Consider the following 16,222-nt stretch of genomic DNA (forward strand, 5'->3'; position numbering starts at 1 on the left):
GACCGGATATTCTTTATGGAGTTGGGCTAGTGAGTAGGTACATGGAGACACCGGATGAATCTCATCTTAATGTTGCAAAGAGGCTCCTTCGATATATTAAAGGTACGCTCAATGATGGTTTATTTTTCTCTTGTGAACAAGATTTTAAGCTTATCGGTTATTCCGATAGTGATTGGGGTAGAGACTTAGATGAAAGAAAGAGTACATCGGGGTTTGTATTTTTTATGGGTTACACGGCATTTACTTGGTTTTCTAAAAAACAACCCATTGTGACTTTATCTACTTGTGAGGCGGAATATGTCGCCGCTAGCTCTATGGTTTGTCATGCAATTTGGTTAAGAAATATGTTGAAGCATCTTCAATGCCCTCAAGTTGGTCCAACCGAAGTGTTCCTTGATAACAAATCGGCTATTGCTTTAGCCAAGAATCCCGTTTGTCATGAAAGAAGCAAGCACATTGATACACGCTACCATTTTATTCGTGAACATGTTAAGGAAGGTGATATTGAAGTGATGTAGTGCAAGTCTCAAGATCAAATAGCGGATATATTTACGAAGCCCTTGAAGCATGATGTCTTTGAGAGATTGAAGTGGATGCTAGGTATCAGAAGCTATGGAAATTTGGTTTAAGGGGGGATGTTGAAAAGGGGGCTTTTAAACCAAATTTGGGTTTGGGCCCAATATAAAAGTGTGGGTTTGAGTAAATGGTTTACCAAACTAGAAGGGGTAAAAAATTAAAAGCCTCATGAAATTAATTAAAAGGGTGTAGAGAGTTCTTTTCCTAGTCAAGTTCAAGAACAATCTAGAGAGAGAAAGTAAAAGGAGAATAGTATACAAGAAACTTGGAGAAGAAGACATAGATCTAGTATGAATATTATGTTTAAGGTAAGAACTAACTTCAATATCTAGTTTAATATTGTGACAAAACTTTGTGTCTCTTGTTTTATGAGATTGTGTAGATCTAAAGAAGCTTTGTTATATGAAAGTATGTTGATGTGAATTTTTTGAGTTTATTTGAGTGTATTGAAGTATCTATACCTCTAATTTCCAACACAAAGAACGTAAAGAGAAAGAGATAATCATCTCTTGAGAAACCGAGAATGGGAAGAGAGATGACAAATTTGATTGAAGATTTGTAAAGGAAAGCCGGATATTTAGAGAGAAAAAGAGACCGACTGGTTTTGATTTTCTTTCTCTCAAAAGAGATAACTGGAGATTGAGAGATGGCTGGAGATTTCTCACAGTGAGTGAGAATTTTATCAAAGATAGAAAGATATAAATTAAGAGAGGTTTGTGAGATTGGTTTAGGGAGAGAAAGAAATCGTGGACAGCAAGGTGGGATTCGAAATTAACAAGCTATGACAGTGAAGGATATTTCTCTTTTAGAAAGAAACCTAGAGATGGAGAAGGAAGGAGATTGCTATTGATTTTAAGAGAGATTCGATTGAAGCCGAGAACAGAGAGAGAGAAGGTTTCTGAATATTTTCCTACCATTAGACAAGTCAGAGAGGGACGACTGCAACTAATGCTCTCTCTTATATATATTGAAGAACAGAGAGAAGGGATGGCATCTCATCTTTGGAGGCAGTAAAAGAGGGAGGTTGCTCTCTGAATCATCTTATTCCTCTCAGAGCTTCATTGAATATTTAGAAAGAGAGAGAAGAAGAACAGAGAAAGTTATCATCATCATCTTCATCCCCTTCTGTTCTTATTTTCTTGTTTTGTGAGAGAACAGAGATTGAATAGAAAGAGAGAAAACAGAGATATTTAGAGAAAACAGAGAAGTAAATTTGATTATCATAGCCATTTTATTTCTTCAATTTTCTTTGTGAGAGAGACAGAGTGTTGAGTGGAGTGGATTATTATATCATTCTTTACTGTTCTTGATTAGTATAAAGGAGTAATGTTTAAAGTTTTATCTTCTCTTTATCAGACGAATTTGTCCATGCTCTGCTAAGACAGAGACTTCATCTTCTCAACTATTTTTTCATCATTCCTCCTTCTTTGGGAGAGAGATAGAGAGAATGATTGTTAAAAGAAAGAGAGAGAAAGAAAGTGATTGAAGGAGTTTTAAACAGAGAAGAGAAAGAGAGAGAGAGACAGATAGGAATTTTTTTGTTCGAGAAGAAGGACCTGTTTGGTCCTGAGTGTTGCTGGAAATTAGTTGCTGGAAAATAAGTTTCCTTAAGGGTGTGTTTGGCTGCCATAAGAAAACCAGTGAGAAAAGTTCTGTCTTCCTTCCATTTTCTCTTATTCTCCATAATTAATCTTGTACTATGATTAGCTAACCATCTCTAATCTAGGGTTCATGGTGAAACCATATATGATCTTTTAGAAACATAAGTTATTTGGTTAATTCTCCTAACGTGATTCAATGTTTAAATTGTTTTAATTTGTGAAGTCAATTATCTTTTCACTATCTATGCTTTTAGGTTTGATGTATCGTGCTTAGGTTAAATCCTTTGACGATACATACTTATTGATTGATAGATAGTAGTTTAGAAATTCATTTTTTAAATAAGACAATTACAAATTCATGAGTTAAAAACCGATTTTATCGAAAACATCTCCCGGAATTAGGATAGTTCATTATCCGAAATTCTGAGTTATAAAACGAGAGAGTTAGTCAGTTGATCTCGTGTGTTTAAAAGTAAGTTATTCGGTGGATTCCAAAAACCCTAGGTCATCTCCCCCCATTTGAGTTCCTTGTATCATTATTTATTTTATTATTTTGTTCTTTATTATTTATCACCAAAACCACAAAACCAATTTTAAACAAAACTGTATGATTTCTAAGTTTTAGAATAGATTTCACTTAGTCTCTGAGGAACGAACCGGTCTTACCGGAACTAATACTTGACGCCCGTATACTTGCGGGTGGTGACCTATTTAGGAAACTTTCTAGGCCCATCACATAACAATCTAAATGAAAAAAACAAAGAAAAATTAAATAAACAAAACCTTATCCCTATATAATTTGTGTGATAAACTCTTGTAAAGAATGAAATAGAAATTTGAAATTTAAAGTTTGAAGAAAAATTAGAAAGAGAAGAAACTAAATTATAAAAATATGTATTTAACTTGATTTTTGTTCGTTTATTAAAGTGTCTTTTAGGTCCTTTAACGAAAAAAAAATGTCTTTTAGGACTTTCATTATTTTTTAGATAATTTCGCATAATAATAGTGTTGATTATTTCGAATTATCCTGATTATCGCATAATAATGAGTCTTTTTTTTCCGCCAAAAAGTTCGCACAGTAAATGTAAAAAGAAATTATCTTTAACAAACGAAAAATAAATTTCATATCTAAGTGTCGGAAAGGAATTTATTTTTTCTCTCTAGCAGTTTTATTTTACCTTTTTTTTTATTTCTCTATAGGTTTTAGCAATTTGAAATTTTTTTATTAGTCATTTTCTATTTATTGTACTTAAGAAGGAGAAGCACATGTTAATTAGGATAAGATAACCCACCTATACAGTGGTGTAAGTGTAACTAATGTAATGATCTTTGACAAACAAAGAAAAGAACATAGCAAAGCATAACTTTCCTTAAAAATCAGAGAAGGGAAAGTGACACCACAACAATTAATTAAGTGAGAGTCTTGTCTTATGTGCAGAGAGAGAGAGAGAGAGAGAAACCTCATAAATGCATCAGTACACAGTCTTCTACACAAAGAAAAAGCAACAAAATAAAAAGAAAATACTTCCCCATCCCATACTAGAATGGATTAATTAGAGATGGAGGAAATTGAAGAGGCCCCTTTAAAGATAAGAAAATTAAGAGTTTCCAAAGTAAAATATATGAAAGTCCCTTTTGAATGTGTGAAGAAGCATCCAAAGTCTGAACCCACCACACATTGCCATCCTCCTCCATATCTTTTGTCAAACTCCTGTCTCAATTCAACAACCAAAAGCTTCATTTATATAACAACACACCAAATATAATTTCTTTATTTTTCTTTTGTCTCCAAATATAAAGTGAGAAAGAAAATTAAGATTTGAGGTAGTAAGTAATATGAGTATATTAATATGACTAACCTTTTTTACGTGGGCAGCAATAGATTTGCAATCAAGAACGTCATGAAGATCAAGAGCTTGTGAAGCACAAGTCATGGCTCGGATCTGCATCTTCACTGGCATGTCTGTATCATCTATCATTGCTTTCCCTTCCAACATCTCTCCTCTTTCTCTCTCTTCTCTCAATCAAACTTATAAGAATAAACCCAAACAATCTTTGTGGCTGAATGAGGGAAGAAAATAAACCCCCAAACTATGCTTTTAATTCATAAGCATAATCTCTATCTCTGTCTCTCTTGGGTTTTGGAAATGTGAATGAAAGACAAGTATCAAGTAGGGAATTAATGCCAAAATGAAGAAGGTTTTAAGATGTTGGCACGTAATCCAACTTTTTCTTTTAATATCCCCTCGTTGCAATAATCATCCCTTTAGACTTCTGTATACAAGGGACTCTCTCTCTACTAGTCTCTAGAGGCAAAAGAGAGAATCTCTCTCTCTTTTGACATGACAGGTGACTCGGATTTATTTGAACACGACGTTTTGTCGTCGCCTCATCTCAAGCTTGTTCTTGTAAGGTTAAGTTTGTAGTCATCCAACTCAAAATCAATTGACAATGAGTAGATAGGACCTAGACATTATATTCTTGGTTGCTAGGTGCCCCTTCTCCCATGTGGGACTATTCTCACACGTCCCCCCACGTGTGGCGTTTTTTTTAGCCTATCACGTGTTTTTTTTCTTTTCGGGTGACGTGGACCACGTGTGGCTTTTAAGCCTATCACGTGTGGGCCTAGCTCTGATACTATGTTAAGTTTGTGGTCATCCAACTCAAAACCAAATGACAATGAGTGGAGAGGACCTAGACATTATATTCTTGGTTGCTAGGTGTCCCTTCTTCCATGTGGGACTATTCTCACAGTAACAAGTCCAGTAGTTAGAGAGCCACCAAAAAGTTGAACCCATTTGAGGGAGAAAATGAAATCAATGGCCACGATTTTCCGGCTATTGGATTAACAAATGTAAAGAGATATGATCCTCAAATCAAGGCCCGTCAATTTCAGTTTCTGTTCGGGGGTGGTATTGCTATTGGTACCACACCATTCTATCTGTCCAAATTTTTTGGGAGATTTGTTGTTTGGACTCCCTTTCCCATAATTGACCAGATGTTTGGATTCCCTATTTCCATAGTTCCGTTTTGGACTCCCTTTTGACGGAATCATCCGAGAATATTCCGTCTCTAAAGTTATACTTAAAAAAATTCTCACTTTACCCTTACATTATCGATATTGCAGTTTGGATTACGTAGTTAATTAATTCATCTTCTTCCTCCATTTAAGAACACACACCACACAAACCCTAATACCGAAAATCACCCAATCACCGAAATTTAAGAAGATGACTAATTATCATGGATAATATTAGTTCTAATTATAAACAATAATTTCATCTTTCTTTGATAAAACCTCAACTTCACCATGAATTGAATTGATCAATGTTCTTTTTGGGCAATGACACATCATAAATTCTATTTTTGTTTTCATCGAAATTGGATTGTTGAACACTAAAATTCATAACTCGTGGTTCTTCCTTGAATCCACTAAAACCCTTACCAGACATTAAATGATACTTACTAGTATTAGTAGTACTGAAGGGATTCTCCGTTATTTTCATTAAATCCATCATACCTCTAAGACTGAAACTTGAAGAAGAATTTCAGAGATTGTTTTTCATTAAATCCATCATACCTCTTCTTCTTCCATTAACAGTCATCTCCCCACTTGCAACAACATCACACTTTTTCTCTCTCTAAACTTGTCTATAAATCAAACCAGTAGCCAAACCCATGTTTGTTTTTCTTCATTAATCTGGTTCATACCTCATGGTTGATATTTAATTAACCAAAATTTTCGGTCCACATGATTTGGATCTTTCATCCCATCTTCATACCCATTCTTGCAATACCAATGGGTTGTTATAGAAATTAGATTGATTTGGAAAATGGGTCTCTCCCGATTTTACATCTTCAACCTAATTCAATTTTGAGAATTTTACTGAGTGAAAGAAAGAGGAGTTCAAGAAGAGGGTAAAACAGTATTTTCACCTATTATTATTTTGGAACTGTTATATTTAACTTTTTATTTTGAGAAAGAGAGTCCATAATGCAACTCTGGAAAAAGGGAGTCCAAATAGCAAATTGATTATAAGAAAGGAAGTCCAAACAACAAATCTTCCAAATCTTTTCTCTATTTGAAATTCATGTCTGGGTGTAGAAGGGCTCTATTGAAAACTAAATGACCACAAGGGACTACTAGAAAGATAGCTAGACGTAATTTTGTAGTACTAATGTATGTTTTAGATTAGATTAACTTAAGATTATGGTACTGAATATACTGTATTAACTTAAATAATATAAGATTGTAAGATGTATATATAATTGTTTCTGAAGTGCTTAATGACTGAGTAGAGTGGTGATTTTCACCCCGTCTTATAATAAACTCTAACATCATTTGTGGAGAGAAGGTAGCTCCCCAGTAGATTGGAGATTTAAGAATATTTTTTTTAGCAGGTATATTTGAGTTGTGCTAGGAAATTCTAACATCATTCTACGTGTTTTTTTTTTCGTATTGAGTTAAATACTAAAACAAGTCGTCCTCTCACGTCTCCAACATGTTATTTTAGCTACAACAATGGGTCTGAATTTGGCGAGGACTTGTTAGAAGATTTTCATAAAGCATTCAAATTACATAGGTTATTGACACATATTGTCGAATTCATATTTGAACGCGGCTGGCCATGACAAATAGGTGGTCTGAAGCCAGAGGTTAGAATATGACCCCTACACACTTTCCTTGATACTTCCTCAAATATACAAATACTAATTCATAAAGTCTTGGGGTTCACTTGAGTGGATATAGTGCTAATTTTAAATGACCATGTTTTAATTATCATTTCTTTAGTCACCTCATATTAAATTTTGTAAGATATCGAAAACTATGTGACTGACTAGCCATTTTTTCCTTTTTGTTACTCAAAATATAGTTATGAAGACTAATTTGTTTTGCAACCTCTAAGTAAAATCTTGCCTTCCTAAGGTAATGATGAAACTCACTTTCATTCGGTATAAAGCACATTGCGAAATGACACCAAATGTAATTGGACTCATAAAAGAGTTTATGTACCTAATTACTTACATTCGATATTTAAAATAAAATAAGTTTTATTTTGTCACTTAAAATTTGGTTTAGTATTTTAAGAGATAGTCCGTGTATAAAGAAATATTCCAAATAGGTTTGGTCAGATGTGTGGTCTGATGAATGAACCCCTATTAAGTGAACTTGGAATAATTTCATTATCACCTCCCTAGTCCAGGTCATTGCATGGGCAACAATGATTTACGAAGACTTGCACGTGAGATCGACATAATATCGTTGTTTCATGGGCTATGTGAATAGGGTATTCGAGTCGACTGCGTGGGTGTATGGTTGGAAAATACACTGGATAACTCATTAATGAGAGTACATCAAAATGATGAACGTCAAATACTTCTCATTGACAAGATTGGGGAGATTCCTCAGACATGAAGCTGAGTGGAGTACAAGAATGAAATATTTCCTCCTAATTAAATTAGGATAAAGTATCTCCGGGCCACTTGATGAGTAGCAACTGAGAATGCATGGTCGTGCTCAACTAATTCAAAGTTAATTATTTGTCTTGGCAGTTGTACTCGGGATCAAGAAAGTTTGAGAGAAGTGACGCATCAGATGAGATACTAAGTGACATGGGAATCGACCATTGCACTTGTTCTAAGTACAAGTGGGAGACTGAAGGACATGTCCCTCGACCAAAGATGCAATGCAAGCAATTTGTCGGATAGGACAATTGACGAAGAAGATCATCAAGTCCGGATAATTTAGGAGTCGTAATGTTTAGCTAGAAACCAACTACGATCGTCGAATAATGAAGTGATTCGCGGCTAACTTCGTCTGGATCCTACATTGGGTTACACAAAGAGTGTCAACTTGATTGGAAGATATGACTAGAGGGATGAGACATATATGAATGGGTGAGACCCATAGATATGTCCAAAAGGCTTAAAAGAAGTTTAGGCAAAGATAGTACAAGAGGGTCGAAAGAAGGGTGTTTGAGTCGGACACCAAAAGGGATGTTCTGGGCCCAAAAAGTGGGCAGTCATGCTTGGTCGTGTGCCCCTGTAGGGGCCGGCCAGATCTTTCCAAGATAGGCATCATGTGGTCTGCCAAGCTATGGGAAACTAGAAAATAGCAACTAGTTGTTATTTTAAGGTATTCCTAAATCTTATTCAAAAGGATTTTTTAGGAAACCTTAAAGTTTAGCCGGTCCGCCCTTGGGCAGGTTCTAGAAACCCAAGCTGAAGCCAAACCACACCATTACCAAACCATTGTAAGTTGCTCGGTTTCCGACCGAACCAAATCAAAAATAGCCAAATTGGCCGCCAATCAACAAGTTCGACTTGGTTTGATTCGACTGATTGTTTGATTTTCGCACACCCCCTGGTAAAAACATTAGAAAGACCTTCAAAGCTATGACACCATTAACCGCAATGATCACCTTATTATGTCAAAAATAATAAGTGCAACCTTTCACCAGTTATAAACCAAGGCGATGTTCGAATTACCAAAACGTCACAAAAAAACTTGAAAGATTAATCACTTTTTTTTGTCCAAAATATGGACTTCTTGTGTTTACCTAGTTAGGATATCACGCCCCTGCCTCCACTACCACCCCAACAGACTCGCAAGCCCCGAACAGAGTCATTCAGTGATAACGAAAAAATGGAACTGACTTGCTGGATGTGCTAAGGAAACATACATTAACCGTTCGAGTTATACCAAAACTGATTAACAAATCAGTAGTTCAACTCCTAACCAACCTCAAATAAATAACTTCCAAAAGCAGACTTATAGCTCATTGTCAACAAGGAAGTGGATTGAGAGTCTACAAGCAAATGTTATCTTTGATCACTAAGCTAGACAGAGCAACACAATAGCCAATAATCAAGGAACATTTATGACGCTGACACCTTCTGAGCTTTATTTGGTGGTCCGCCACCAGAGTAGTTGTCTCTTGGTCGACCATGTCTGCCGTTGAATCTTCCTCCTCCTCTGTTGTTTCTTCCTCCTCTGAAATAACATATACTCTGTTAGATGCCTCATTTCTACTCGGAGATGTGAGTGTCGGAACAAAAAATACATGAATACCCAAACTAGTTTTTATGGTAAGATGGGTTATCAACTATTATCTATCATCAGAATTTGTGGCATCCTTCTCAATTGAAATATATATTAATTACCCAGATAAACAAAATAACAGAGAAAAAACAGAAAAGCAAATGCAAGATAAAGCGATTGTTTAAGAAGTCATGTGTACATGAAACTATGAAAGTATGTAGCCGAAACTTATTAGCTATGTAACGTGGAGGGCAAAGTGTCCAACACTTGTCCGAAGTGTTGCCAACACTCAGTTAGTAGACAGAGGCCACCCAGACACAGGTGTCAAGTACTTTGTGTTTTTACTTGTAGTTTTTTTGACTTTTTGGAATGAACTTATTTAGGGGTGAGCACTGGCTGAACCTAACCGCCTGAGCCTGCTAATGCCAAACTAAACAGGTCAGTTAAGAGCCGATCTAATATGGTGTTCGGTTGCAACGGTTGAGATTTCTCCTGACCGACCAATTCCAGTTGAAACTGCTATTAGCAACCGACCAGTTTATTGAATAACACATTTTTTATATTATTTGCCAAGCTTAACTGTTTTTTTCAATAAAGAAGTCAAAGTTTTTAATAGATCTGCTTTTGCAGAACGAAAATGAAAAAGCAAGAACGGGGGCATGCAATGGAAGTTCCTGTAGTCTGATGTACATACCTTCCTCGATTGCCTTTACTTTCCAAGTGCTTTTCCTGACCACCACGACGAAGTAATGCCCAATACTCTTTTTCAGCCTCACCTGAGTTCAGTGAACAGAAAAATCATTTTTGCACCAAATCATACTTTTGGGCAAATGAGTCAAAGGAGAGATACAACTTCAGAAAATATAAACACCAAAAACAAGCACAGACAAGCATTTACAAGGGATACCAATTAAATGAACTGTCTCAGGACACCAACCAAGGACAGACTAGAATATTCAAAGTGACGAACTTTTAGACAAAAACTGAAGTATTTTCTTGAAAGGTTCCAGATTTTAATATTGTGAAGACAACAGATATAAAGTCACAAGCGAAAATAAAGAGGTACGTGAAGATTCTGCATACCAGTTACAGCTTCGAGGAAAGCAATGTAGTTTTTCACTTTGAGACCACCTTCTTCAGTAAGCACAGCAGCCGCACGAGCTTTTAGACCTGCTTCTGGCTCTTCAAAACGAATATATCCTGAATCTTCCCCCATCCTGAAGTCCACATACTTCACAGAACAAAATAGTTTCAGGCTCTAATTTCTAAAAGAGGTAAGAAGCGAGCATTAGACATTCAGACTTCAGAGTTACTAAAGGTTGTATAAATAGGTGATTTTGTAGTTTTACAAGCCAATGAGAAGATGAATATGCCAAAACAGGAGAAACTAACTGCTTTACAAAATAACTGCTCCATGAAAAACAAAACTACTACTACTAGTTGATTGAAGCATTAGTATAAAGCATAAAGAGTTCGAAACTAGGAGCTGTATCTACCCTAGTCGCATGATGAATAGCATTTTCCACGAACAACTACGGTGATAAAAAAATTTATTTTAAAAGCAAATGACCCAACTAAAACAAATAATAAAGGAATAAGAATGCTATCCAACAGTTACAGACTAATAAATGATATTCAGCAGAATACCTTGATGGTTCCAAATCTATGAAGTACACTTTTTAGATCCTCACGCAAGACGACATCCTTGCTGTCTCTATTATCAGCAGCTGAGAGTTTCTCTCCAACAGCTTCCTTCTCTTCCGTTTCTTTGGTATCTTTTTGCTCGCCTTCTTCAGTGGTTTCCTTCACAACTTGATCTGTAGCCTCCATTTTACCATCTCCAACATCAGCAGAGGCCTTCTCTTCACTCTGTTCAGTTGCATTTTCAGTTAGATTATCTTCTTTTCCTTTCTCACTGGCATTAGCTGCCTCATGGGTACCATTCTGATTTGCATTTCCTTCTCCTGATGTATGTTTCAGCTTAAATGATATAATTAAGCCTTTAGGGTAGCTGTCACAACATTGATACCACCAACAATCAGTAAGCAAATTTAGCCAACAAAATAACAGAAAATAGAAAATCTGGAAATAAAAAATTATACTCTCAAAAGTAAAGTTCTAAAGAAAACCTACTCTGAGCTTGTATCAGAATCATTTTTGTTGTTTGAACCTTTCATGGAGCGAGATTTCTCAACTTCTTCGATCAATGTTTCCCTTTCAGTGTCAAATTCCTTTCTGAATCAACATAAGTGGTGCAAGATAAACAGTAAGTACAACTTGTATAGATGAAATACATATATGCGGGAATAACATATCTTATAACTTAATGCAGAAGAACAGTTCTTATAACTTTTGACTTTGTGAGTTAATTGAAAAAAAAAATATATCGCTAGAATACTTCCTATTGCACAAATACAGTACAAGTGATCATGCAAACAACACCTTATCAAACATAATCAGAAAATATTGAAATAATACTTGCATGTACAACAACTTCAGATGTAGAAAATTAAATATTGCTGGTTAAGAACTGGACGTTGTTATCTTCTATTCAAATCTGGTTCTTAAACCTTTGAAACAAGTTAGGGTTCTCCTAAACCCACTATGGAAATAAAATGATCTAAAATTTTTAGCTTTTTTGTTTTCACACTGCATATAATAACTTTTAGAGTCTTTGAGAAAAAAAAAGAACGTTGCAAGATTGCCACTTGTGTCTTCATAAGATTACAGACAATCAGTAAATAATAAACACGTAGATCCAACGTCCACAAAAAGATACCCTATTAGTTCATGTAAAAACAGCACCACTATTAAGTTATAGAAGAGTCAGACATCATCAAAACAGAAATCACAATGTCTTTTATGCATGAATAGCAAAGGACGCAAAGATATCCAGGAAATTATATTAATGTCATTTAAATCAAGGAGACCGAACAGTTTTTGTATGAAGGAAGACAGCTATATATGGCAACCATATCTTACTTTGGTATCAGGTCTAACTCAGCACCAGCATAAACCAAACTCTGGGCCAAAATTGCGGCAGCATCCTCCTCTGTTGAAAATTCGATCAAAGCAGTGCCACAAAAGAACCTTTTGTCCGCAACATGACGAGGTAACCTTACACTATTTACCTGCAAGAAGCACAGGTGACCAGTTAAAACAACACAAGTTTAAACATGACCATAGATCTCTCCATTTCAATGCAAGACACCTTCATAAAAGAGAATTAAGAATATGTCAAGAGAATAGAAAGAAACAAATAAAGCGCTTTAAACTTAGCACCATAACAAAAAAAAAAACTGTTGAAATGAATTAAAGTTTACTACACATTCAATATGCTTAGTATCTAACGTGAGCATAGCAATAGCAGCATAGGAAAAATGATATCAAGCATGACAAAATTCAAGCTATAATTTTCAAAGTATTGAAACAAAATACAGTGCTTCCCGCACGTAAAAAAAACCGATAATTTATTCAGTTGAATCATATTATATAAAAGCTTCCTAAACTGAGTTGCATTAGATTTACATTTACCAAAGTAACAAGATAAAGCCCATCATCAGATCAAATCAATAATATGATAATAAGATCTATATACGGTGTATTAAACAAAACATCCGTCATAAGACAGGAAGATTAAAGTAAAAGCACAAATAACGGTCTATTTCCATACTTCTAACATTGGAACATAAAATCAAGAAATAGAAATTAGTAAGATTTCTTAGGCAATTTAACATATAACAAGAATGAAATAGCATTCCAAGTAAAGCAATTTCTCAGTGAGAGAGAAAAACAAACCAGCCTCCCCTTGGGTTTGAGATTCCTCTGTTTCAGGGCTGGCCTAAGAGCCCAACCAGAAGATGAAAAATTACCACATCCCCATAAACAACCACAGGCTTATGACCCAAATATAAAACAGATTTGACATGTAACTACTATTAAGCGACAAATCTGATTGCTAGCTACAGAAATAACATAAGAAAGGGAAAAGCGAAAACATGACAATACCTTTTTGTATTGAGTGAAGAAGGTCTCCACCTCCTCGATGGTAACACCATGCTCAAAAGGTGATGCAGCTATTGTCCTATTATCTAGTTGCTCTACAACCTCCTCTAGTTTTGAGATATCAGTAGTCCTACCAACCTTTTTCCCTGCAAGACAAATACCCATTAATAATCCGAAAAATACAGTGCCCTAATACCAATCATTCAATATGTACATGTGATGAAAATCCAAAAATTTCAAAACCCACCATCTTCCGAAACTCGAAGAAGAGATGATTTTCGAAGTACTTCAGCTACAGACTGAACTGTTTCGTCTGAGACGTTTTCGGCCTTTACATCCCCTCCCAACCCAAGATGATTTCTCATCCGAGAGAAAGAGCAAACCAGAGCCAAACTCACCACTAAGTAAACAGTTAAAGACCCAACAAGAGTGGAATAAGTTATTAACCAAAATCAAAACTTTACACCGAAAAAAATTAACTTTGAATAGGTACTAAAAGGATACATCCATCTTCACTTTCGTTAATCGATTTCTTGAGGAACCCATCTCTAGGAAGATTGCTATCGCTGAAGTAAAACTCTACCTGTAACAATAAGAAACGGGATAAAATTAGGTTGGACGCTGAAATTACATAAGAAAAGGATCGAATTTTTTTCTGAGTTTTACCTGGCGAAGGACTTTATTCGCAGTTTCTTCTTCTAAAGATACGGTAGCCATTATTTTGAACTAGGAAGGTCTCGGAAACTCAAACAATCTGTACTGAAGATTGGAGGGAGAGAAAGAGAGAGTGAACCAGAAAGAGTTTTTAGGGTTTTTGGTACTTTCTTGGGAGTTGAGGGTTTAGGCAGTTCTTACTAACGTGTACTACGTGTGGTAATGTCCCTTTAGGTGTGGGATATCGGTCAGGGAACCCGAGACCCGGCCCTATCCACCCGGTTCGTGAGTAATCTGCGATCGAAGGAAGCCTGGCTCGGGCTTACCCGACCCGCTATATCTGGTGGTAGTGGGCGGGTGTAACGCCCCAAATCCAGAATTCCACGTCGGGCGTCATGAAAACCTAAACTTAAAGCATTTCTCCGCAGATTAGTAAACATAGACGATAATAAACAAATACAAAAAGGATCGAATTTTTTATCGATTTTACCTGGCAAAGGACTTTATTCACCGTTTCTTCTTCTAAAGATATGGTAGCCATTATTTTGAAGTAGGATAATCTCGGAAATTCAAACAATCTATATTGAAGAGAGATAGGGAACCAGAAAGACTTTTTAGGGTTTTTGGTACTTCCTTGGGGAGTTGAGGGCTTACGTAGTTCGTATTTACGTGCATTAGGTGTGGTTGTGTCTGCTAAAAGTGCTTCTTTCTAATGCCCCCCCCCCCCCCCCCCCCCCCCCCGCGACTTTGTAGAAAGTGGCTCGAAGCATTTTTTTTTTTTTAAATACCACAAACCACCGAACACAAAAAACTAGTTACAAAGGAAGTAGGGAAATGCTCCGAGATCGATATGGCGACACTCACTTGGCAAGTATGTCAGCTTTGAGATTTCGTGTGCCTACCTTTGAAGTGTAAGCTATGTTGTCAGATTAACTCGATGTGACCTGAAGATTGCTATTGAATAGTCGTTGAGGGGCTTACCCATTCTTTTATTTGATCAAAAAAGACAAAATCGGTTTAACTCTGCTTACTGCCACTGCTAAAGATGCGCGAAACATTTTCTCTTTTTGTTCTTCTTTAGTTTCCAGTTCGCCCAAATCTTAAAATCACATACTTTATTTCTTTTTCTATTTTCGATTTTTCAGTGTGAAGTCTTTGAAACCTTTAACTTGAGATAACCACTAAAGCTTTCTCTTAACTCGTTACTAGTGGTTTTATTTAGATTTTTGGTTCAAATCAGGTGACAATTACTTGATGGTTGAAAGAAGATGTTCTTCTAATCGGTAAGTTAGTCTTGACTACGGTAAACTTTAATGTATTAATGTGTATTTAGTTGATTCTGAGTAAGTGTTTGTAGAATGATAGATTGGGATTAAACGGTAGGATCATACCATCTTTCAATACCAAATCAATGGTTCGAACCGATTTTGTTACACTATTCCTACCTGTCGTAAGCAAGCTACTTTTATTGTGTGTAATTTTCGCTATCTGAGTTTCTAAGAAACTAAAAAAAAAAAGGATTGCCTGGAAGTTCTCTCAACCCAAAAAAACCCAGAACTAAGATATTAGCTTCAAAGCAAGCTAGTAGACCTGCTCAGTCTCCAAGTAGTCATGATGGTCGAGAATAGGGTTTTCTGTTAGTTCAAAAATTTATTGGATTATGGTCTGCTTTCATAGGACTTTCGGTGCGTCAACAGTTTCATCACTTTAGCTAGCAGGGCTTGATGTCGAGTTATGGTCTGACAATTTCGTCTTCAGACTAGTCGGGCTTTTTTGGTTTGTCTAGTTATCGCTTCAGCCTTTTATGGTATCTAATTATCGCTTCAGCAAATCTACCTGCAAGAGTGACTGATTTGAGCCAACAGGACTGCATGGAGTCTGCAGGTCTACCATCTTCCTTTGAAGCCAATGTTTTAGTTCTAGGTTTTTTGGGTTTAGAAGACTCCTAATCACCGTTTTATTCATCCTTTTATTGAAAACTTCAAGTGCGACGGCCATGGGCAGAGCCAGGATTTTAAGTGATCCCCGGCTAGCCTAAAATTATTAACTGAATCTGATAAAAAGTTGGGGGCATAAAATTGGGAATAAAATTTAAAATGAAAAGAACTCAGGGGCCAACAGGACATTAGCACAAAAAAGAAAAGTAAAAATTGGATGTTATCTTGTGGATTCGAACCAAGATCCTGTAGTGTGTTAGACCACCTGACTAACCACTCCAGCAGTCCAGCTGCCTCAATTTCTTATAACAAGTTTACTTTTATAAGAACGTTTGCCCCTGGCTGGAGCCAGGGTTCGCGCACCTTGGCTCCGCCCTTGGTGACAACTACGCATAATAAAAATAGCT

General features: G+C 36.1%; 2 protein-coding genes across 2 annotated transcripts; both read right to left on the bottom strand.

The window, feature by feature from the left end:
* Window positions 1-3,528: 3,528 nt before the first annotated feature.
* LOC147543922 (uncharacterized) lies at window positions 3,529-4,430 on the bottom strand. The gene is made up of 2 exons (XM_086638380.1): window positions 4,037-4,430; window positions 3,529-3,888 (listed from the first exon to the last, which is right to left on the bottom strand). The coding sequence occupies exons 1-2, from the start codon at window positions 4,172-4,174 to the stop codon at window positions 3,727-3,729; spliced, it is 300 nt and encodes a 99-aa protein (XP_086494506.1). The 5' UTR covers window positions 4,175-4,430; the 3' UTR covers window positions 3,529-3,726.
* Window positions 4,431-8,842: 4,412 nt separating this feature from the next.
* Window positions 8,843-14,191, bottom strand: LOC147543923 (la protein 1-like). The gene is made up of 10 exons (XM_086634176.1): window positions 13,891-14,191; window positions 13,729-13,807; window positions 13,472-13,624; window positions 13,228-13,370; window positions 12,202-12,350; window positions 11,353-11,454; window positions 10,867-11,230; window positions 10,303-10,450; window positions 9,914-9,995; window positions 8,843-9,171 (listed from the first exon to the last, which is right to left on the bottom strand). The coding sequence occupies exons 1-10, from the start codon at window positions 13,939-13,941 to the stop codon at window positions 9,057-9,059; spliced, it is 1,386 nt and encodes a 461-aa protein (XP_086490302.1). The 5' UTR covers window positions 13,942-14,191; the 3' UTR covers window positions 8,843-9,056.
* Between the last annotated feature and the right edge of the window lie 2,031 nt (window positions 14,192-16,222).

This window comes from Eschscholzia californica, unplaced genomic scaffold (assembly GCF_041429995.1).
Source record: "Eschscholzia californica isolate CP2 unplaced genomic scaffold, dmEscCali1.0.p SCAF_4, whole genome shotgun sequence".
Lineage (NCBI taxonomy): Eukaryota > Viridiplantae > Streptophyta > Magnoliopsida > Ranunculales > Papaveraceae > Eschscholzia > Eschscholzia californica.

Bases quoted from the DNA above. Each gene is read 5' to 3' on its own strand.
- LOC147543922 (XM_086638380.1), bottom strand. From the start codon at position 4,174: ATGTTGGAAGGGAAAGCAATGATAGATGATACAGACATGCCAGTGAAG. The intron at 3,889-4,036 runs GTTAGTCATATT...GAATTGAGACAG, and splicing joins TTGCTGCCCACGTAAAAAAG to GAGTTTGACAAAAGATATGG.
- LOC147543923 (XM_086634176.1), bottom strand. From the start codon at position 13,941: ATGGCTACCGTATCTTTAGAAGAAGAAACTGCGAATAAAGTCCTTCGC. The intron at 13,808-13,890 runs GTAAAACTCAGA...TTATTGTTACAG, and splicing joins CGAATAAAGTCCTTCGCCAG to GTAGAGTTTTACTTCAGCGA. The intron at 10,451-10,866 runs GTATTCTGCTGA...TGTTCTGTGAAG, and splicing joins ATAGATTTGGAACCATCAAG to TATGTGGACTTCAGGATGGG.